The sequence below is a fragment of the Neltuma alba genome, unplaced genomic scaffold, assembly GCF_004799145.2.
Source record: "Neltuma alba isolate B1F8T4 unplaced genomic scaffold, ASM479914v2 tig00001263_pilon, whole genome shotgun sequence".
Classification (NCBI taxonomy): Eukaryota; Viridiplantae; Streptophyta; class Magnoliopsida; order Fabales; family Fabaceae; genus Neltuma; species Neltuma alba.
In genome coordinates, this window is record NW_021632399.1 from 41,390 (window position 1) to 64,250 (window position 22,861).

The 22,861-nt window shown below is 31.8% G+C and overlaps 2 protein-coding genes across 4 annotated transcripts; both read right to left on the reverse strand.

Moving 5' to 3' along the window:
• Positions 1 to 9,267: 9,267 nt before the first annotated feature.
• On the reverse strand, positions 9,268 to 14,707 carry LOC114754440 (putative receptor-like protein kinase At4g00960). Of its 3 annotated transcripts, XM_028943205.1 has the most exons (9): positions 14,451 to 14,707; positions 14,263 to 14,423; positions 11,978 to 12,393; positions 11,730 to 11,864; positions 11,142 to 11,269; positions 10,812 to 11,025; positions 10,417 to 10,648; positions 9,963 to 10,119; positions 9,268 to 9,804 (listed from the first exon to the last, which is right to left on the reverse strand). In XM_028943205.1, exons 1-9 carry the CDS (start codon positions 14,643 to 14,645, stop codon positions 9,481 to 9,483), a joined length of 1,962 nt encoding a protein of 653 aa, XP_028799038.1. In that variant the 5' UTR covers positions 14,646 to 14,707; the 3' UTR covers positions 9,268 to 9,480. The 3 variants fall into 3 exon arrangements, with proteins under 3 accessions (XP_028799038.1, XP_028799033.1, XP_028799042.1); XM_028943200.1 differs by having other exon boundaries at positions 14,263 to 14,707; XM_028943209.1 differs by lacking the exons at positions 10,812 to 11,025; positions 11,142 to 11,269 and having other exon boundaries at positions 14,263 to 14,706.
• Positions 14,708 to 20,125: 5,418 nt separating this feature from the next.
• LOC114754488 (cysteine-rich repeat secretory protein 38-like) lies at positions 20,126 to 22,248 on the reverse strand. Its single transcript, XM_028943258.1, has 3 exons — positions 22,186 to 22,248; positions 21,286 to 21,626; positions 20,126 to 20,456 (listed from the first exon to the last, which is right to left on the reverse strand). The coding sequence occupies exons 1-3, from the start codon at positions 22,246 to 22,248 to the stop codon at positions 20,126 to 20,128; spliced, it is 735 nt and encodes a 244-aa protein (XP_028799091.1).
• Positions 22,249 to 22,861: the final 613 nt, after the last annotated feature.

The window sequence follows — 22,861 nt, forward strand, 5'->3', positions numbered from 1 at the left end:
AATAAATTAAAGGAGTAGGCATTTTTCACCCAATATCGAAGGCTCTAAATCAAGATTTTCAAATGGATAGAGTAGGTTTGGCCCAAACAAAATGGATAGGATAGAGTATTTGTACATCTGATGCATAATTTAACTATGAAAAATTTTCCTCAAAAAAAATTGAATGAATTCATAGTAAATCATTGGATTTTATAATTTTTGCCTTCTCTAAGGAAGAGATTAGTTGTAGAGAAAATGAAATTTCCATACTCATGGCAAGCCCTATGATATTATTTGAGAATACAAATTCTTGTTGTACCCACAAAATGGATTTTTGTTAGAATCATTAGCAGATTTGATTTTTTTGATACATTCAAGTATTTAAATATTTTATAATTAGCAAACTAGATTTATGTTCATAATCTAGATTTCGCACGCGCGCACACTCATATATATAGAGGAGTGAAGGGGCAATTGACAATGGATATTGACGTATTGTAATACAATTAATGATCTTCTTCTAATTAATCTGTTATTAAAATATGAAGAACACACACGTATCATATTTGTTTATATGATTAGTTGAATGATTCAGCGTACAATAAAGATGAATTTTAAAGCACAACCCTTTCACAAAAATATATTGTCTACATGAAGTCCAAAGAGATAAAATAAAGATGATGATTCATTTCATTTCATTTCATATCGTCCAAATCATTAGGTTCCTCAGTCATCACCAAAATCATAATTCATCAAATTTTCATATGATTCAGTGAGAAATTTGACGACCCTTTCTCTTTCCATTTCCTCATATATCACACCTTTTCTTCTCTTTGCCACCATACAATTCATTATTGGTTGCATCACTTGCTTCCTATATAAATAAATCAAAACAAAAAAGGATCAATAATAATAATTTTATGATACTAAGAAAAACTATAAAGGATTGTATATAAAATCACTCACCACAACATCAGGCTTCTTGTCTTTTTTGTTGCAATTTGGCTTTGATGGGTATTTTTCATAGATCAAGAAGTTCACAACTTCCATCTTTGATCGAAGTGAACTTCCAGATCTCATGTGATTATAATACTGCATGAAAACGAATATATATAGACACGCACATTTAAAAAAACCGATGCACATTTAATATAAATAATCCACTTAACTAATTTTCTTAATATTTATAAAATAATATGTTAGATATTATATTTAGGATTGGAGATAATAATATATCATAGAAAGAAAACTTACAACGTCACAAGTTCCATTGATGCGTTCTCTTTGTTGAAGAGTCCAATTTTGAAGTCTTTCGATGAAGGAAAACTGATGATGAAGACACTTATTGGTATTGCTTCCACTTTCATCATATAAAATTATCTGCAAATAATTAATTATTATTTGTCACATGCGTGACATTATTTGAGCTCTTGTTGTTGATGAACAGGGATTATTTAGGAATCTGTATCCAAATACAATGAGATCAAACATAAAAGAAAATGGAAGATCTATAAAAAGTGAGGTCGAATATATATAATAAAGCCAACCAAAGTACGTACATTATCCAGGTCAATGTTATTATCAATGCAAATAGGAGGAACCTCATATGAAAGAGAGAATTCCCCTGTAACTTTCGTAGTTCTCTTTTTTCCTCTCTTCTTTGGTGTCTGTAAAGAAAAAACCAAAAAAGAGAGTGGAAATTAGTTGTATAAATGAACATAATATGGTTGCGGGCTTTGAGATCAATACTATGGACACAATAAAACCGACAGGAGACAAATATTATACGAACAACCAAACTAAATAATATGTATACGAGGTAGAAATACTATAAGCATAACAAAAACATATCAATTCTAAGAAACATATACTATGAGAACAATGAAACCAGATCTTCAACAAGCATATACATATAGCATTAATAACCTCTTCAGGTGATATGGAAGATAATGGCACGAGTTGTGGGTGATGTGATTCTGATGAAGTTCGTTCATTATTGCTCATCACCTTCACATCTTTGATTGATTTCTACATTTGATAAAGAAAATAGTTATAATATTAATGGTGGGCAAAACTAACTAACTAGCTAGATAATAAGGTTGGTTTGTGTGATTAAGAGAGAGAAAAAAATCCACACACTAAGATTTGCTCTGTTAAATTTTGAGAAATTTGTTGAATCTGATCTTGACTGATCAAACGGCGAGGTTGTAGTTCTTGGAAATTTGGATGATCGGAAGGAAGAACATTGTTGTTAGCCATCGATAAAGCTAAAAGAGTCTTTGAAAGTTAAATTGAAAGAACAGATTATTGGATTCAAATGAAGTAATGTGGAGGATAAGAAGACGAAGAGATGAGGATAAATAGCTGGAAACAGTTTTACCATTTTTATTTTAACAAGTTATCAAAAAAATTTATCATTTTTGATAGAGGTTGAAGTTGAATAGACGTGTACAAATACTTGTAAATTGTAGCTGAGTTTTTGTACATTCTTTTTTCTTTTGGAAACTATTTAATTTATTGTATGGTGGTATTAATTAATATAGATTTTTTACTTTATTTATCTATAAACTGAGGTAACTTTTTTTATATAATTTTTTCCTTCTACAAAGTTTAAACCTAGGGACTTGAAAAATTATTGTAGTCCCTGGTTTTTATGAACTTTTCGCTTGGGGTATGTGGATATATTTTTAGTGCTTTGTTAATAATATTAGTTTCTATATTTTAATAAAAATTTGTGCCATTCTGTCACCAAGAAAAAAATCTGTACGGTTTTTTTTTTGAGAAATCAAAATCTATGATTTGAAACTATATGAAATAAAATCAAATTCAGAACAAATCATAAGGGTTAATTAATCAAACATTGCGTTAACGCCAAGCTTTAACATTTTGGATTTTGTTATATGGAAAGAATTTAAAGGCTCGTAATTATTTGCTATTTCTTATTTTGTCTTTCTTTTCATCCTTTTCTTAGCTAATTGAGTTTACCGATACTAATTCAAAACTGGTATTTAAATTGCCACAAAGTTCAATGCACATTTTATTTGTATTTGAGGTTTTCTTTAACTTATTTCCTTATACTTGAAAATTATAATTTCCAATATCTGGACTGTTTTCTTTTTTATAATTTCACTGGCCAATACTTTAAAGTTTAAATTTATTAATAAAATAGCACTTTGTAATAAAATAATAGACCATAAATTTCTTTAGTTGTTTATATCGAAAATATTTTATAAAAAATTTTCACAATTAGATTTGCTGTAATCCTTTTTAATTCCTCTCATTTTGTCGGTATATGTGATTACTTCACAATTAGTTTTGTAATATCATGCATATAGACTTGTGAGTATTTTTTTTAGCGATCCATTGGCTAGCAATTACCCATTTTCCTTTAATTTTATTAAAAATAATATGATTAGCCAGTTGTCTTGGATTTCCAAATTAGCTGATGCACGTCTTGGGAAAAAAATATACACGTACTATTCAAGTTTGCGCTTGTTATGATCACTATAGAAAATACAGTTTTTTCTCTTCAAGTCAAAAAAGTGAAGCAAAGAAATGAAAAAGGTAATAAGAAAGAAAACAAAACGAAAAACATTTTAGCTCAAAAATGTAGTCCGTGAAATTTTTTCCCCCCTAACTTTGTATGTTATATTCAATAATTACGTGTGTGTGTGTGTGTGTGTTTGTGTGTGTCCCATAGATCCTCTAGAAATTGTGTGAATTGGCAATTGTGTGATACAATAATTTGATGAGTATTAAACTTTTGGCTTTCAAATTAATGATTAAACGTTAGATTAGACCTAAACATTGTGTGTGTGTGTGTATCTATATGTACGTCTTGGGTTGCCTAATGAGTTGAGTTAATCAATGTTCATTCAGAAACTATTTAAGTTGGTGCTTAGTTACCGTATAAATAGGATAATTCATGTTCTTGTATTGTATGTCTGAATTTTTAGATAATAATAATTACTGATTAATAATTCTATAGTACATAGATTTTGTCCCCTAAATTCAATAAATTTTTCATGATTTTGACATTGACAAAAAAAAGCCAAGGTAAGATATGGTAAAATATTATAAACATACGATAATATTAATTCACATGACCCATCAATATCATATGATTTATACTGAGGTTTGTCAAACTTTTCTAGACTTAGAAAAAACAAAACATATATGACATATAAACTAGAAGCATATATATATATATAACTCTTTCATAAAAACTATATTGCTCACATGAAATTTAAAGAAAATTAAAATATATTGTCTCCACGGGCCCCACAACAACTGGATCGAATCATTTAGGGCCATGAGAATCACAATTCATCAAATTTTCATATGATTCAGTGAGAAATTTGACAACCCTTTCTTGCTTTATAGTCATTTGATCAATTTCTTCATTTTCACACTTTTCCTTTTCTTCCCCTAATGGTTCATTGTTGCTTGCAACACTTGCTTCCTCCTACAAGAAGAACAAAACAAAGCAAAAAACGGCAATAATTTACATAACAATGCTTCTCAAAATCCTTATTATTATTTCAATTCTAATTGTTACTTAACCTAATTGTAATAACTTTATTTTTATGATACAAAGAAAAACTATACAAGATTAATGTATAAGGTTTACTCACCATAATTCCAAGCTTCTTGGGTTTTTTGTTACTTGGCTTTGCTGGGTACTTTTCATAGATCATGAAGTTCACCACTTCCTTCTTCGATCGAAATAAATATCCAGACATCATATGATTATAATACTGCATAAAACGAGTATATACATAAATATACTCATACACTTTAATTAAATAAAAACTTTCTATGAAATATAAAGAAAAACTCACAACATCACAATGCTTCCCCTTGGTGCGCTCCCTTAGTCGAAGAGTCCAATTCTGAAGTCTTTCAATGAAGGAAAACTGATGACACTTACTGGGGTCGCTCGCACTTTCGTCACCTAAAAGCAGCTGCACATAATTTCATTTTGTCACAAAAGAGATTAATTATTTGAGCTCAAACATATAAACGCGTGGGTATGTATATATAATGGAATTATATATGTGAAAAGTAAGATCTAATGCCAAGTAACATACGTTGTCCATGTCAAAGTTGTTTTGAATACATATAGGAGGAATTTCATATGATAACGAAAACTCTCCTACAACTTTTGTAGTATGACGTTTTCCTCTTTTCTTCGGAGTCTGTAAACAAAACGATGGAAATTAATTAGTTGCGTGAATAAAAATCATCTTGTTGTACACCTTGTTCTTTATAAATTAAATTAAAATGGGTAACATCTATAATTTTCAACACAACAAGTTTAAGTTTGAATTGAAGAGAATAAGAGAGATATGAAGTGTAGGAAAATTTTATTTGAATAGTTCTCTGTTTATATCTTATTTTCACTCCGTTTTTCTCTCTTATATATATGCCTCCCACATTGATCTTGTTTATATTTGGGGAAAATGAATAACAGCTACCATGACATACATGATATGATAAGTGATACTCTTTCAATTCTAAATATAAGACCTCTTTTATAATGTAACTTATATTACAAAATGGGTTTTACATTTAGAACCGGAGGAGTACATAAATCATGGACATGACAAAATGAAATAATATACATGAGATAATAGGTAACAGATAAAACACTGTGGGCACAACAAAATCAGATAATATACGAGATAATTACAGTGAAGACAAATACTGTTGGCACGTTAAAACATGCTAATACACACACACACACACACACACAGAGGATACATCAGTTACTATGATCGAACACAACAAAACCAGATCAAATTCATGTGAGACAAATACTGTGAACACAATAAAACCAGATTGAACAAATCAAAGGACTAAAAATGTGTGAACAACCAAACCAATTAATACTGTGGGCACAACAAAACCGTATAATTAAGGTCGCGTGAGATATATTATAGGCATAACACAATCTTATCAAATGTATGAGATCGAGCAATGAAACCATATCGTATATCATCATGACATGACACAAATGATAAGCACAGAAAAACTAATCTAGATCCAAAGCAAAATTATAACACACACACACACAGGAAAGAAATGCGATTTGGCACAACAAAAACCAGTTACACATAATTGTGCTTCATATATATCTAGCATGTAATAATTTGGTTTGAATTATTAGATGTTCACCCACAATCACAGAACAATCTTGCTTCATCGAGTATAGCATTAACCTCTTCAGTTAATGATGATAGGGGCACAAAGAGTTCGGCATCTTGTGATTCGGAAGTTACTTCACTGCTCAACACCTTCATATCCTTGATTGATTTCTACAATTGAAAAAAAATAGTTATAATAACTAAATAAAATCAAAGATTGGCAAAACTAATTAGATAATGTACGTTAGTATATGCCGTGTGATTAAGAGAGAGATGAATAGCTAAGAAAATTCTGCTCATAAGAGACCAAACGGTATCCAGCTAATTGATAGTAGCTTAATTGTTTTTAGAATTGAGGGGGATTTAATACAAATATACTAGTAATTTTAATTTAAATACACAATCATCCCCGACGACGGTTAGCGTTGGAATATGCAATCTCGAAGAGCATCAGAAGTTAATTGAGAAAAATAAAAATCACATACTGAGATTTGGTTCATCAAATTTTGATAAATTTGTTCAATTTGGTCTTGGCTGATCAAACGGGGTTGTGTTTCTTGCCCTTGCCCTGACACTAGTGAGGTTGGGTTGCAGGAAGAAACGTTGTCAGCCATCGATGAAGCTAAAAAGCTATTTGACAGTTAAACTGAGAGAACAGGTTTCTGGATTCAAATGAAGAGATTGAAGAGAGGAAGATAAGTGAGATTGAGAAGTCTCAGAAATGAAGAACAATGAAGGGTTTGATGAGATTGAAATGGAATTCTGTGGGGGATATGGAGAAGATGATATGAGCATAAATAGCTGGAAAAGAGGGGTTTCTTCATGCATTTATGAGAGAGCCTTTACTGTTTATTTTAGTCAACTTCCCCCGGTTCCTTTCTGCTTATTGTATTCTGTTTTTCAACCCCTTTTTTGAGCAAATATTCAATCCCTTATTAATTACTATCTCTGGTCCCAAATATAATATCTAGTTAATAGTACAAATTGCATTACAAAATAGATCTTATATCTAGAACTAGAGGTAATATTGATAGAAGTTGAAGTGATGTGCGTAAATAGATGCAAAAGGGGCCTTATAGATTTTTTTTCACCTATTTAACACTTCTCCTGACCCTAAATGTAACATCTAGTTGAAAAATTGTTTTTGTTTTAAAAGTAAAAGCCTAATTTCCTTTATCTGTCACATTTATTTTATTTTTTCCACATACTCATGTTGATTGCACATATTAATGTGCACAACCGATAGGAGTATTATCCAGTGTAAATGACTAAAATGAGGGCCATTTTAGAGAAATTGACACATTTTTTTATGAATAATTAACTTAATAAATTTTCTTAAATTGTATAAATTGTTTATCTAGCTTCTAAATTTAAGGATTGAAGAGCATAAATTTAATTTTATTGGGCATTGAACTGAGCTCGCTCTTTCAATATAATTTTGATTGCGTTCAAACCTTAGATCTCATTTAGAGGTATATAAGTTTTATTTAAATCGGCTTCAGCTGGGAATTTGTAATTCATGTCAGATTAAAAACCACAGGTCGGCACACAAAAAAACCTGTATAATTCAGTCCATGGTGATTTTTTAGCTTGGAGTATTTGGATGGCCCAAAAACAAAGGAGTTGGATTTCTAACACTGCATTGATAGTAAAAGAGCTATCATTTTGGGTGAAAGTTGAGATGTGCATAAATAGAGTTTTAACTTTCAAGTAAGGATTTTGTGTTTTTTTTTTGGCCAACAAGAATTTTGTGTTCAGTAAAGCTTTAAAACCAATATTTATTTTTACTTCCAAGTTCGATGTTTTGAAGCTAGCAGCAGCGCATGGGTTTTTTAATCCCTCATTAATAAAATTTAACATTTTGGACTTTGTTCTATGGAATGAATTTAATGGCTGATAGTTCTCTTGTCATATAAGAACTAAGTAATTAATTTGAGTATATTAAATATGTTAATTAAATTAATTAACATGATATATTTTTTTTCCTAAAACACCCTAAACATTTTCCTTAATTCCTCTCTTACTTGATTATTGTTAAGAGAATATCAAAAGGATTAATTTAAAAATAATAATAAACACGTAAAATATATCTTATATATAGAACCAGTATTAACTCTCTAGTTCTAGATTAAGAATTGAAGGAGTATTTGATATTATTAATAGCTTCTTGACCTTTTTTTTTTTTTCCGGACATTCATATCTTAATCGGTCGAGTTTATCAATCCTTGTTCAAATTAAATACTATTAAAATTGGCACAAGGTTCGATGTGAATTTTGATGTTTCTTTCACTGAAAATAAATCTAATTAATACTCAACTTTTTCTAGTAGAAATTCATTACTAATAAATATACACATTAAATTTTAGAGATATTTAATTTTGTAAGAGTAGCACAATTATTTGACTTTATTAATACTCAATTTTTTCGAGTAGAAATTCATTACTAATAAAGAAACCCATTAAATTTCGGAGATAATTAATCGTGTAAGAGCAGCACAAATATTTGACACATTAATTACAAGAAAACAAAACTAATTCAATTAATTTTCTTTATGATAAAACATAAGTCAAATTGCTTATATTTATTAGGTTCATAAGTGAATTATTTACAAGAGCGCATTTACATTTTAATAATTAACAATAGTATAAAATGACTCTCCATATGTTTGCAAATCCTAATTTTCAATACAAAAATTTACAAGCATTCATAATAGCCAGGTAAATCTATAAGTGTACATATGTATTTTAACAACTAACAATAACAAGTTTGATTGAAAAACTTAACCTAATGGATATAAGTAATTTTACCTAAGTTTTGTCTTTTAAAAATCTCTTATATTTAGGAGCTGAGGCGCCATGTGATATCAAGATAGATAAGAATAATTTAGTTATTATAATTAAAAATTATCAAAATTTTAGCGAAGCAGGAGTAGATGTTATTTCAAGTAAACTTTATTCGATTTCATGAATTTTAATCTCCAACATGCGATTTTGAAGTGTTTTCACGGCGCGAGAAGCAGAGGCCAGTGTTTGACGGCGGCCGACGGCAGTATGAAGGTGAAGAGCTGAGTCAAGTTCAAAGGTGCTCTATCATCTTCTCTTCGCCTTTTGTTCTGTAAAATCTCATAGGTTGTGGCTTGGGATTGTCTGTTTAATTTGTGATATATATTTGCTTTTATAAAATCTGAATGAGCTATTTACAACCCAGTTCACATAAACTTTTTGAACAAACTGAATTACATGGCTGATGATCCTACTTTTCGATAATAATCAGATAAAAAAGGATATCTAAAATGATCCCAAAATTGCTTGCATTTCTATCTTCTAACACTGTACATTATTCCTATAAAATAAAGTCATGATCTTGCTGATATCATGGTGGAAGTAGAGATAGTAGCGTTAGATTTTGAGGAAGCAGTATAGCTAGAAGTGTCTGCCTTGAACCCTGAATCGGTTTCAACAAAGAAAGGCATGGTAGGTCTGATTTTATTCTTTGACAAGCCTTTACTTTGGAGCAAAACAACAACCTCGGACATTGTTGGCCTTACTGCAGGAGATGCTTGCGTGCAAAGCAAACTAATCTCGATGATTTTCTTCACTTCTTCTGTATCATACTCGTTAGGGTTTAAGGTATTGTCCACCAACTCTAAGTGCATGCCTTTCTCGTATAGTTTCCAAGCCTATCATATCAGCAGAGCGGGACATGTATCAGAGGGATAGATAAAAGAAAGCAAAACTTGGGCTAATGTTTTGTTATACATAACTTTTACCAATGAATCAATTAAATTGTTTTTGCTAGGAAAATTGACTTTCTAGATGGGTGGGTAAATTTTCTTACTTGTTGAAGGAGGAATTCGCCATCAGCATGATCATCAATCTTTAGTTCACTGTTCTTCTGGCCACTAATGATTTCTAAGACTATAATACCATAACTGTAAGTATCAGCTTTCTCTGATAACTGGCCATGAATTGTATATTCAGGTGCTGTGTATCCCCTAACAAATACATATATTTATGGCATATTTGATTAGTTATACAAATTAACATGGATACACATGATTATGAATATCAAGATGTGGCAAATCTTAAAGACCGTGTCATGTCCAACATACACATATAAAAGAACTTTTCCTTGAAGTATTCATCATGCTGTCAAACAAAGAAAGAAAGATATAGAAAATGTTAAAATTTTCCACTAACCTAAACACTGATTTTATTGATGTCTTGAGCAACAAATGTACTGTGATAACCGTTAAAGGAAATAAATAAAAAGTGCAATAGGTTTTACTTACAGTGTTCCGGCAAATCTAGTGCTAAGATGAGTTTGATCCTGAGGTAAAAGTCTTGCCAACCCAAAATCAGCAATTTTAGGTTGAAAATCATCATCAAGGAGAATGTTGTTAGTCTTTATATCTCTATGTATAATGCAAATATGGAATTCCTCATGTAGATAGGTCAAACCCCTTGCTATGCCTAAGATTATATCATATCGTTGCTTCCAACTGAGAGAACCTTTGTTGCTACCTATCACAAAACTCTAAATGATAAGTGAAAGAAGAGGGAAGCAAATTAAAATAATTCTCTTAAAATGCCTCAATAAAAGTGAAATATGTCATGCATTAATAAGAAGCATGAGGTGATCCTTAAAGAAACACACACACAAACTTTACTGGGTCATATAATATACCAAATAAGTATCTGTTGAGACTGTTGTTTTTCATGTATTCATAAACGAGAATTCTCTCATTGCCTTTGCTGCAGCATCCTAGAAGTCGAACAAGATTTCGGTGGTGAACATTAGTTATTAGCCTCACTTCACTCTCAAATTCTTCATCCATACTGTTGGACTGTCGCATAATAAGTTTCTTGACTGCAATTGTTTTTCCATTTTTCAAAGTTCCCTGTTCAAAATGATTAATAGTTTTAATGATGGAAGTGTTATTAAAAGTTATACATTTGTCTTTTTGAATATATAGATTTCTATGACACTATATAAAACCCAATTAATAAAAGTTACCTTGTATACGGTACCAAATCCTCCTTCTCCTAATTTATTCTTTTCACTGAAATTCTTGGTAGCAGACTTCAACTCCTTATAACTATAATTGATTGAACCTTTCAACTTGGATTCTCCCGTTATCTCACCTGTTAAGGCAAGGACATTTTAAAGTGATCTCTTTAAATGTTTAAAAAACTAGTCAGTAATATTTATCCAGCTATACATACGAAAGTTCATAACATTCTCATTATAAAAAAGTGAAAATGGAAGGGGATCAATAAGCAACTTGCCAACATATAATACTCTTTCTGGTCTTAAATATAAGAGCTAATTGAGAAATTTGCTTTAGTTCTAAATGTGAGATCTTAATTAACAAAATTTCCCCTAAATTTATAGTTTCTAGCCCTAATGATTGCGTATATAGATAGAATCTTGTCTACTAATGAGGATAGTTTCCTGATTAGATGGTGTTTTTTTTTTAAGGAAAATCAACACATAGTTTTTATAAATAACTAATTTAAGTATTTAGCATTTAATGTCGGCAAATTAACCATCTAGCTATTACGTTTGGGACTAGAGTGAAGACTCATCAAATTAACTAGTTACCTCTAGGAACCCTTTCAATCTTTTCTGACCGTCTAACACGCTGCATCCAGGCAAATAATGAAAGAAGAACCAAAAAAAGAGCCACACCTCCACCAGCAACTCCACCAATAATGGCCGCTTTGTTGCTTCTGGAACCTGCAAGTACAAGAAACCAGACACCTCATTTTGAAATGAGTCACTCACGAAGAACCATTACTACATCTAAAATAGAACCACACCTCTCAAACCTTTCAATTCACTGTATATACCTTGTTTGGATAAGGGTGTGGTATTAATAATGGTGAGGTTATCAGGAAAGAAGGAAGTGGTGGAGTATCTGATGAAACAGCCGGCATCAAAAGCCCTCCCATCTGAATTGGGAAGGCAAGTCTGCATAGTGTCGTAGCCTTGCTTCAAGCAACCCTCGCAGCCACTCTGTGAGATAGTTTCAGTACATTGTGCATAGGCATAAATGGTTGTGTTGATATTATTATTGTCAGGCACTTCTGGCGTCTTTGTGGCTGCAGAGAAACCAGTGATTCTGGGTGTTTCTGTTTGAAGATTCATTAGCACTTGTCGAATAATTGAGTTAAATGTTGTTGTGGCTACTTCTGGAGTCTGATTTCCACATGATGCAGAATTGAAAGACCCTGTTGCTTGCTCAAAGAAATTGCTGCTCTCATACCTCAACGGACACCACAAAGTATTATATCCCATGTCAGTATTAAGAAGCTCGGTATGGGTTTTGCTATCAACTATAATGAACCTTTATTTGAGAGCACAAATTTTAGGGGAAAATGGTCAAGAAGTCCATGCTTATAAAATTAATTGGTGCAACCTGTCTTAAATGGGTGCAACTTTTCCTTAACTGTGTGCACCAAAATAAAAGAGATATAAAAATATCTGAAAATATATTGCACATGACTAAAATGCGACCCGCTTAAGGATTTGGATCATTAGGTAGCTTTGCACATTAATTTTCTAAATCAGAAACTTTTTACCAATTTTCTCTAAATTTTATCGTTTGATTTCGCTGACATGTTTATGGCTTCTCAATAGTACTCCTTTGATTCTTAATATAGGATCTAATTATTGTATTAATTTTGATACTAAATATAAGACTTATTTCTCATATTTATAAATTCTTCTTAAATTTTTTTTAGTGATACTCTCTCAATCATAATTACTTTCATTTTTTTTTTTTTTTTGTTCGAAGGTCACTTAAGCACCTTTGGCTGGCAGCTGCCCACTGGAGCTTCAGTGGCTTCTCAAATTTCACTATTTACTATTTTTGTTTGTAGAGCTTTGGTGACTACTATTGTTTAACTAGTGATTACACCAGTTTTAATAGTAATTACTTTTGGTTCTAGAGCTCTAGTAACTATTCTAGTTTTGTTGTTTACAGCTTTTATTTTTAGAACTTCAGTTACTACTCCTGTTTAGCTATACTACTCTTATACCTGAAGTGTGACAATAAACTACTCTCAGCGAATATATTTGCAGGGTAAAGTGTGGTATTAAAATAAAATGGGTGGAAAAAAAAAACAACGATATTAACAAAAGTAGTAATAGAAGCTGCTAATATATGTTTTTTTCTTCAAGTTTTTGAAATGAAAATAGCAAATAGTGAAACTAGAGTAGTAAATAATTAAACGAAAATAGTCACTAAATCTTCGGCAACTCCTAGTATATTTTTCAAGTTTTTGAAACTAACAAAAGTAGTTAATAAAGAATCTAGACTAGTCATCAATCAGTAGCTGTATAAAAATAATTACTACAGTTTCATAGATAAAAACAGTAAATAGCAAAACTAATCACTGTGCAACTGAAATACTGAACTAATAAATCTGAGTAGTTTGTCAAATCACACAAAAAAATAATAGTGTCTGCGAATTTGTGGTCATTGGCTGCAATTTTTTCACTAATTGTCTTCTTATCTTTCACATACAATACAACTTGCATCTGTGGCCTCCCCACCACCCCATCAGCACGACGCACTGTAATAATCTTGTGGGCACCAGTTTTATTTTTCAACAATGACGGCAAACACAATGGACCCAGACCCTATTTATGTCTGTGTCATCGCTCCCAATACACACACACACACACACACACACACACACACACATATTTATATTACCCACACGTGGACGGGCTTTCCGTGAGTCCGTGGGAATATTAACTTCTTTTTATATAGATATATATATATATATATATATAATATTCAAAGGTTAATATCAACTTTAGCCCTTACTTTCACTTTAGTTTAGTTTTGATCTCTCCGGTTTTTAACCTATAGATTTTAGTCTCTTAAGCTTTTTTTTTTTTAATTTAAAACCTTAGTTCTTACAATTTTTATTTGGATCATTTTGTTGTTTGAGGAATGAAAATATGATTATGAAATTTGAGGGATTAAAGAGACCAAATTTAGTGGGTATAAAGATTATATTAACCTGATATTCAAATAGATATTTTATCCTTCGAAAGATATCTCTAATCAACCATTTGAAAACAAGGGAAACTTGAATTTGGCGGAGGGCCCGGCGATACGTACCTGAGGAAGCAGCCGTCGTAGATGACACGAGCAGCGTTGGCCGAGCAGTTGCGGATTTGAGCGACAGCGACGGTGAAGCAGGCGACACAGTCGGCGACGGAGAGATAGCTCCTGCACTGAAAAAGAGCGAAAACGGGGGTGGCTCCGCTGGCTTGCTGCGCCTTGGCGACGTGTTTGCTCTGGTTAGCGATCTGATCTCTGAGATCTCCAAACGCTGCGTTTAGGCTTTGATTGAAGGAATTAGCATCTATAGGATCGAATCTGTTGTACTGGAAGCAGCCAGAGTTGAGAAGATTGGTCTGGGGGTCGGAAACGACGCCGTTGCAGGATATGAAGGTAGTAAATAAGAGAAGAAAGAGAGTAACAGGTTGAAGCGTGAGCATGGTGCTGCTGTGGAGAGAGAATGAAGATGAAGAAAGAAATGAAGAGAGGTCATTTAAGTCAATGGGTCTCTCAGTTAACTATAGGAATATCATTTTTTTTTTTTCCTAATGAAAAAGGCGAAATGATATATTAATAAAATAAAAAGGTTCTACTTCTACAGCTCAGCAAAAGAATTAGAGGAGCAGGTGATTGAAAACGACTAATTAATTAAAATGAGGCTTCATTTTCGTGCCAAGACTAGGGAGGAGAAAGGACAAGTCGTTTTTATATAAGGACTTTCTTTATAAAATTATCATGTAGGACCAACATTCTTCAATAAAGATTAAAAAAGTCAGTAAAAAATTCTTATTTAAAAATTTTGTTGGTGAGAAAGACCCGATATGTTTTTACACACATAAAGTTTCAATACTATATATGATTTCAAATACAGAAAATAAAGATATTCAAATCCAGGTCCTTCTCACTAACAAAATTTTGGAATCAGAACTTTTCATTGATTTACTCAAAATAAAAAGACGTGTAATATTAATCACCGACATATTTATGAGATAACTAATTTATCCCATTTACTCATGTATGAGAAATTTAGCACTAGTGTTAAGTTTATACATAAGGAATATTCTTTATATGACTACTTTTTGGGTCAACAAGCTCATTCACATAGACCAAGAAATAACAGTTATATTATTAAATGTGTTTCAAAAGTATAAAATTTTTTAATCCTACCCTTATGACAAATTTCAGGAAGCTAGTGAAAAATTATTTACATGAGTAATAATAATTTGTAACTAGGGGTAAACTAGAAAAAAATTCATTAATGACCCTGTTAATACCTTATAAAAAGAACCAAAATTTTCTTCTAGATAACTCCTTATAATAACGACTAGTGGGAGTATAAATTGCTTCATGTGCGTGACTTTTAGATTTCCTATATGTTTCATCATAGTTATTTCAGTCATTAGATTTTTTTTTAAAAGTAGAATCTAGGATATGTAGAAGGGAAAATAACCAAAAAAAAAAGAAGCTAAAAATTACTAGATACCAAATAAAGAATATTAAAAAAAATTTGTTATTATTTACAAATTCAGTGTTGTCAACGGTAAATAAAGTATTGTTACTAAACATAATTTGGGATTTAATAATTTTCAGTTTTGTTTTTTTGTCATTTTTCCTATGTAGAATAATAAGGTCCTTGATTAAAATTAAACAAGTGAGATTGACTTGTACCACGGCCAACTAGGACGTACATTAGGAAATTGGGGGGGGGGGGTGGAATTAAAATTAAATTTCTTTTTGATTCCGGTAGAAACCCATTAGTTTCGAAACAGAAGCTCGCGCTCGGCTCGCATTAGTCCACAACTCTAATCATTAAATTTGGATTTTGCTTTTGCGAAAAATTGGACAGAAAAAGTTTAAGAGTGTAACTCTAGGTCGTAATTAATTAGAGTCGAATTTTGCAAATTATTAAATACGAGGGAGACTTTTTTTTTTTTTGGCCAGACGAGGGAAACATGGTTTTAAAATTATGTTAGCATGTTTCCCACCTTCATAAACCTATGAGCTGCCAGTGCTCATCCTTAAAACAGGTAATCACAATAAATATTATCTTTCTCTTGTCTTATATATAAAATACAAATAATAAAATTAAGAAAATAGAAAATTTGTTTAAAATAACGGATATGTAAAAAGTGTTTTATTTTTCAACCACCTTATTAAATAAAAAATAATAATTTTTGCAATCCATGGAGGCTGAAGGGAGTTATAATTTACAGCGTGGAAGCACATTAATGATAGTTACATTACTAAGTGTAAATTATAATTGTGAAATAGTCAGCATTAATTGAACAATTGTTCCATGCGGTTGATTTGGGCCGAAAGATGAGTAATGTCTCTACTGGGTCGAGCCCATAATCCAGACTCTAAGTCCAACTTTAGCCCACCAACTTCTCCACCCATAGGGATTGGTTTTAGTGTTCAAAATGGTGCCCCCATTGTATTTTTTTTTTTTAAAAAAAAAGTTTTCCCAAAATAATCACCCATTGATGAACATGCTTTCTATTTATAAGACTGATGCATAATTACACAAAAATACTGGGGAATAGAATGATTTTCGGTTTTAATTAGCTTCAATCAATATAGGCTTTGTAATTTGTAAATTTTATGTTATTTGATAACTTCAGAGATTGTTTGCCTTGGATGCAAAAGTAAACCAATTGCTAAATTTGTTTTTTTTTTTTTTTTTAACTTCCCGTGAGATAAATAATTTCACCATTGCCCAGCCCCGTAATATGTTTTCACCCCAGAAAATGACTGAGCCCACCAATCCACAGGGCTCATATTGTCATTTGCCATTAAAAAATTCCAAAAACAAGCGAGTCACATAAATCTGTTATTATTTTTTATCGTAGAATTTAGTGTTAAGGTGCATGATCTAGCACTTTGAACTTCTTTTCGGATACATCCAGTTCTGTAAACTATTTTGTTCTTTGCAATTTCACCCATAATGTATTAAAAGTGGACCAGTTTCATCCGTGCCAAAGGTACCTTAACCATAGAATTTATTATTGCATGTTATTCACTTTTTATGCATGAAACTTTTTCATGATTACATTTCTTCCTGGTTAATAAATTCATTTTTTTAAAATATTAATAATTAGAATAATATTTTTAACTTAGACTTTCCAATTCCATACGTCTGTTAAAATAAGAAATCGTCGTTAATATTAAAATAAAAAAATTAAATCTGAATTATTCGAATTTAATCTTACGGACGATGATGAGAATGGAAATGAATTCCTTCCAACTACACATATATTGTTTTCACACACACACACACACAAAAAGTATAAGCAAGGGACAGAAAGGTTTCCCCACAAAATATCCATAGTTGATACTTAAAAATTAAAAACAGAATTGAATATTTGTCGGGTTTCAATTTTAAAATGAAGAGCAAATAAGATGAATTTTTTACCAAGATCCTACAAACAATAAAATAAAATACCAGTATGCTATGCTTTGAAGAATAATTGGGAGATGTTATATTTAAAATCGTTCAGAGAGTGAACGAGTTTGAAAATACAAACTTCCTATATGATATTTTATTTTTTTGACAGGATTTCAACTTCCATCATCACACAACCCCATGTTCCCATCTTGACCCCGACTTTTATTTTTTCTTTTTATTTCCTCTCGCACGCCCCAACCCTCAAGTGCGCAGTGTGGCATTCTTCCCCTTCTCAAATTATTCTTGCTCAATCCTTAACATGGGACCCGCATCGCGCATGCCCCTGCTTTCTTTCTTATTTTCTCCTTTCCTTTTCCATTTTCCTTCTTTGGGTTTTTTTTTTAATCCTATTGGAGTTATCTCATTATGCTAAAAACTTAATGAAATAGTTTTTAGCAGATATTTGCTTTTTTATTCTTTATTTTTCATAAATAGGTATAAAAATAGGCTAACATTTAATGAGATAACTTTTGGTAGAGATGTACTATTTTATCCTTTATTTTTCATAAATAAGTATCAAAATATGCTAAAAATTAAATGAAATGACTTAAATAGAATAAAAGATATTTTCTCTCTACTTTATAAGCAAGGCTAGAGGAGTATATTTGGTTTGTATGGTAAAAAAGGTTTATATTTAGGACCAGAAGAATTTTTTTATTTTTTGCTTTGCAGGAAAACATAAACCAAGATTGTAAAAATAAAACAACACATAGGAAGTTGTTCTTGCTAGGAATGTCTTCTTTGTAAACTTGTTCACCCTCTGAACGATTGTAAATGTAGCATCTCTGTAATTATTTTTCAAAGTATGGCACTTTTGATATTTTATTTTACTGTTTGTAGGATCTTGGTAAAAAAGCCCAAATAAGATTTAATTATTCGAACCAATGTTCAAGAGAGATTAACAAAGTTTATTAAAAATGGTGCTCCCACAATAATCACCAATTCATGAACATGCTTTGCATTTCTAAGATTGATATATAATTACACAAAATGTTGAACAACGGAATAAAAGACATGATCGTTTCCCGTTTTATGCTTCTTCTGTTTAGCCTTTTTCAATTTTGTGATTGAGACTCCAAAGTCACACTTAGTTGTGAGTTTCTTGCAAATCATAATTATCTCCCAATGGACTTTTACTTAGCTTCAATCAAAATAGGCATTGTGGGTTTTACGTTATTGGATAAACCCTTCTTTTGGAGCAAAACAACTACTTCAGACATTGACGGCCTTAAATCCGCAGATGCTTAGGTGCAAAGCAAACCGATTTCTATGATTTGTTTCACTTCCTCTGCATCATAATCATTAGGGTTTAGGGTCTCATCCACCACCTCCAAGTGGATGCCTCTTTCATATAGTTTCCAAGCCTACCAAGTAGGATTAAAATGTAATTGAGTAATAAGAAGGTTAGAAAAAAGATCACAGCAAAACTTATTTTACTGTTTCTTAAATAGTTATTGAAATTGTATTATGATATAGGAGGAATAGCTTTTCCTAAAGGAGTCAAGCTCCATTGATAAGAAAGTTATATATTTATATCTCCTGAAAAAAGAAAAGAAAAGAAAAAAAAAAGTCGTTTGTAAATGGTCAAGGAAATTTCATCACCTTTCTAAGGAGGAATTCACCTTCAGCATCGCCATCAAGTTTTAACTCATTATTTTTTGGGCCGCTAACAATCTCTAGGATAACAACACTAAAACTATAGATATCATCCTTTTCTGACAATTGACCATGGGTAACATATACTTTGGAGCTTTATATCCTCTGCAAAATGCATAATATTAATGATGTCATTGACTAGAATACGACTCAAGCTAACATAAATGAAAATATTTAGAACAAAAGAAAAATCTAAAATTGTCATATACAACACAAATTATTGTACGATGTTCCACTTATGAATAATATCCTGAAGTATTCATGCTCGTACGAAGGCAAAAAAAGTAGTTAAATATATTGGTGCAATATAAATATATTGGTGCAATAGAAGCCTTTCAATAATCAAGAATTAGAATAGAAGTTAATAAATTACAGAATAAAATTATTCAGACTTACAATGTTCCTGCAATTTTCGTGCTAAGATAAGATTTTTCTTTAGGTAAAAGTCTTGCTAAGTCAAAATCAGAAATTCTAGGTTGTAAATCATGATCCAAAAGGATGTTATTAGTCTTAATATCTCTATGTATAATACAAACATGATATTCCTCATGTAGATAAGCCAAACCCCTCGCTTCAGTCATTTTCTATGACACATATGCATATTTACAGGATATATTTTAATACTCAAGCACTGAAATATGACATATATAACATAAGATTCAGAATTAGACATAAATAAACCAGAATGTTATGTTGCAATTAAATATTGAAGTATTTGAATTCACTGCACCTTGTTTAACGGAGGGATTATTACTGATATGAATGGTGTGCTAATCAGGAAAGAAGGAAATTGTGGGGTATCTGATGAAACAGCCAGCATCAAATTGCCCTACCATCTGAATTGGGAAGGCAAGTCCGTACTCTGTTGACCCCTTGTTTCAAGCAATCCTCACACCCACTTTGTGAGATAGTTTCAGTACACTGAGCATAGGCATAAATAGTTTCATCATCATCATTATTATTATCAGGGACTTGAGTTTTTGTTGCTGCAGAAAAACCAGTGATTTTGGGCGTTGTGGTTTGAAGATCCATCAGGAGTTGTTGTGCAGCTGAAGTAAATGCAGCGGCTGCTACTTTTACACTTTGATTCCCACACGATGCAGTATTGAAAATTCCTGTTGTCTGCTCAAGTACATTGGTACTCTCATACCTAATAATATGCCATAGAAACAAAAATTCTTATTTAGATTAAGTGAAATATTGTTATTTTGTTGGTCCTGTTACTTTAAGTAAATGCAATTGAGTATGAAAAACTAAAATTTTTTTTTTAAAAAGCTAATGAGTATTATATATGTTTCTGATGAGGTACTTCTTTTTTTTTCCCTTTTAGTAGTGTCATTTTGAAGCATTTTTAAAAAAAATAATTATACCCAATGTAAAAGACAAGAAACAGTTCTCTCTCACAATATCGTCAGGAGCCATTAATTGTTCTTGAATCTCTCTAGTCGATCATATCCATCTAGATGACGTATCGTGATATTTCACGAAAAAGAAAGGCATACCCATTATTGGACCAACAAATGAAAATCTAATATCGAAAAATCATATATAACACCAGCTAAAAGAAAATTTTACTTAAAATAATAATAATATGTTTAATTTATAACTAATTATGATAAATCTAGTTTATCACATAATATTCTATGAAAAAATATGTTACATACTACCTCCAATCTTAATTATAAGAGCTAGTTGACTAATTTGAGGAGATTAAGTAAATGAATTAGGTTAGTTATTTGTAATAAATAGGTATTGTCTTTCTTAAAATATTCTTGCTAATCAAGTGTATTGGCTAGAACTAATATTATTAGAAGAACTACCTTAGAAAAAATACATAAATATGAGAGACAAAGTAGATTGGGATCTTATATTTAGGATCAAAATAAAAGTCAAATAAAGTTTTATATTAAAGACCGAAGGTAGTATTTTGCAAAAAAAAAAAAAAAAAGAAGAAGAAACCAAGCGATGTGGCCGTATACCTGAGGAAGCAGCCGTCAAAGATGACACGAGCAAAGTTAGTGCCGGCGGAGCAGTTCAAGATCTGTGCGGCGGCATGTGTAAAGCAGGCGGCACAGTCGGCGACGGAAAGGTAGCTTCTGCACTGAAAAATACCGTAAACGGGGAGGTTTCCGTCGGTCTGCTGCGCCGTGGCGAAGAACTTGATCTGATTCACCACCTGATATGAGAGATCGTGAAACGTTGCGCTTACACTGTCATTGAAGGACTTAGTACCGTACTCATCTCTATTATATTGGAGGCAGGCTCGACCAAGAAGATTGGTCTGAGGGTCTGAAACGACGCCGTCAAGGGAGCAGCATGACTAGACTATGAAGGTAATAAACAAGGGAGGAAAGAAAGTAATAGGTTGAAGCATGGTTTTGTGGAGTTTTGGCAAAAGAGATCAGAGATGTGTGTGTGTGTGTGTATTGGGTTAGGTCTGTGGGAAGAGAAAGTAGAGAAGAAGATAGAAATGGCAAAGGTCAAGTCAAGCGGCTCTAAATCAATGGAATGATTGATCAATCACTAACATGCAAGTGGGGTCAATGTGATTTTATATGGAGCGTAATAATCTTGAAATTTTCATAATAAATTAATTAATACTTATATTAATTGTTGTAGCCTGAATGCTAAGTAGAGCTTGGAGATAGATAGTAATAAAGGCTGCTAAGAAGGTCAGAGGTTCCAGGTTCAAACCCCAGCCTGTTCAAAGGAGAATTTAATTTCTTTTTCCAGTTTTATAAGAAAATTTCTTAAATACCCATGTTAAAAGAAAAGAAAAAAAAAGAGACTTTCAGGATATTTTTTTTCTTTCGGTGCTTTCAGTTCAATGAGAGAGATGAGAGACTGGAGAGAATGACTCCTGAACTTTAAACCCTAACCTCTCCACTCTCCCTCCTTTGGTTCGTCGCTCCCCCCACCTTCCTTGCTGTCAGAGTTGCCATCGCCGACACAGCATTGTAATTCTTTTGGCTTGCTTCGGTTCTGAGTTTTCCAGCTTCATTGTGCCATCTTTCCTGCTTGCTCTGTTCGATTTTTGGTGGTTAGAAGGTTTGGAGTTTGTCTTTTCTTACTCTTGTGTGACTGTTGATGCGATCTTTATCTTCCTCTCCTCTAGATTCTTAGTTTGCTACTATCGGTAATGGAGATAAGTTAGTCCTCTTGCATTTTATTCCTCTGTTTTGGAATTTAATGTTCATATTTGTGCTGGGCAGTGAAATTTTTGGTTTGTTGTGGCTGTTATGAAGTTTATTAATGTTGGAACGACGGATTAATATATGTGGTCATCATGTTTAATTATTACTCCTTTCGTCCCTTATTATAAGATCTAATTTTTTGAATATGTTTGTCCCTTTTTATAAGATCTCTCTTAAGTTTGTCTAAATATTTAATACATTATTACCTATTTTATCCCTAGTTTAATGCATTTAATGCATTCTCTTTCTTCATTTATCTCACTATTTCTCTTTCACATCTACCCATTTATATATAGGGGTATATTTGGAAAAAAATTACATTTGCTACATATTAATTGCTTTTAACTAATTTTAACTGTTT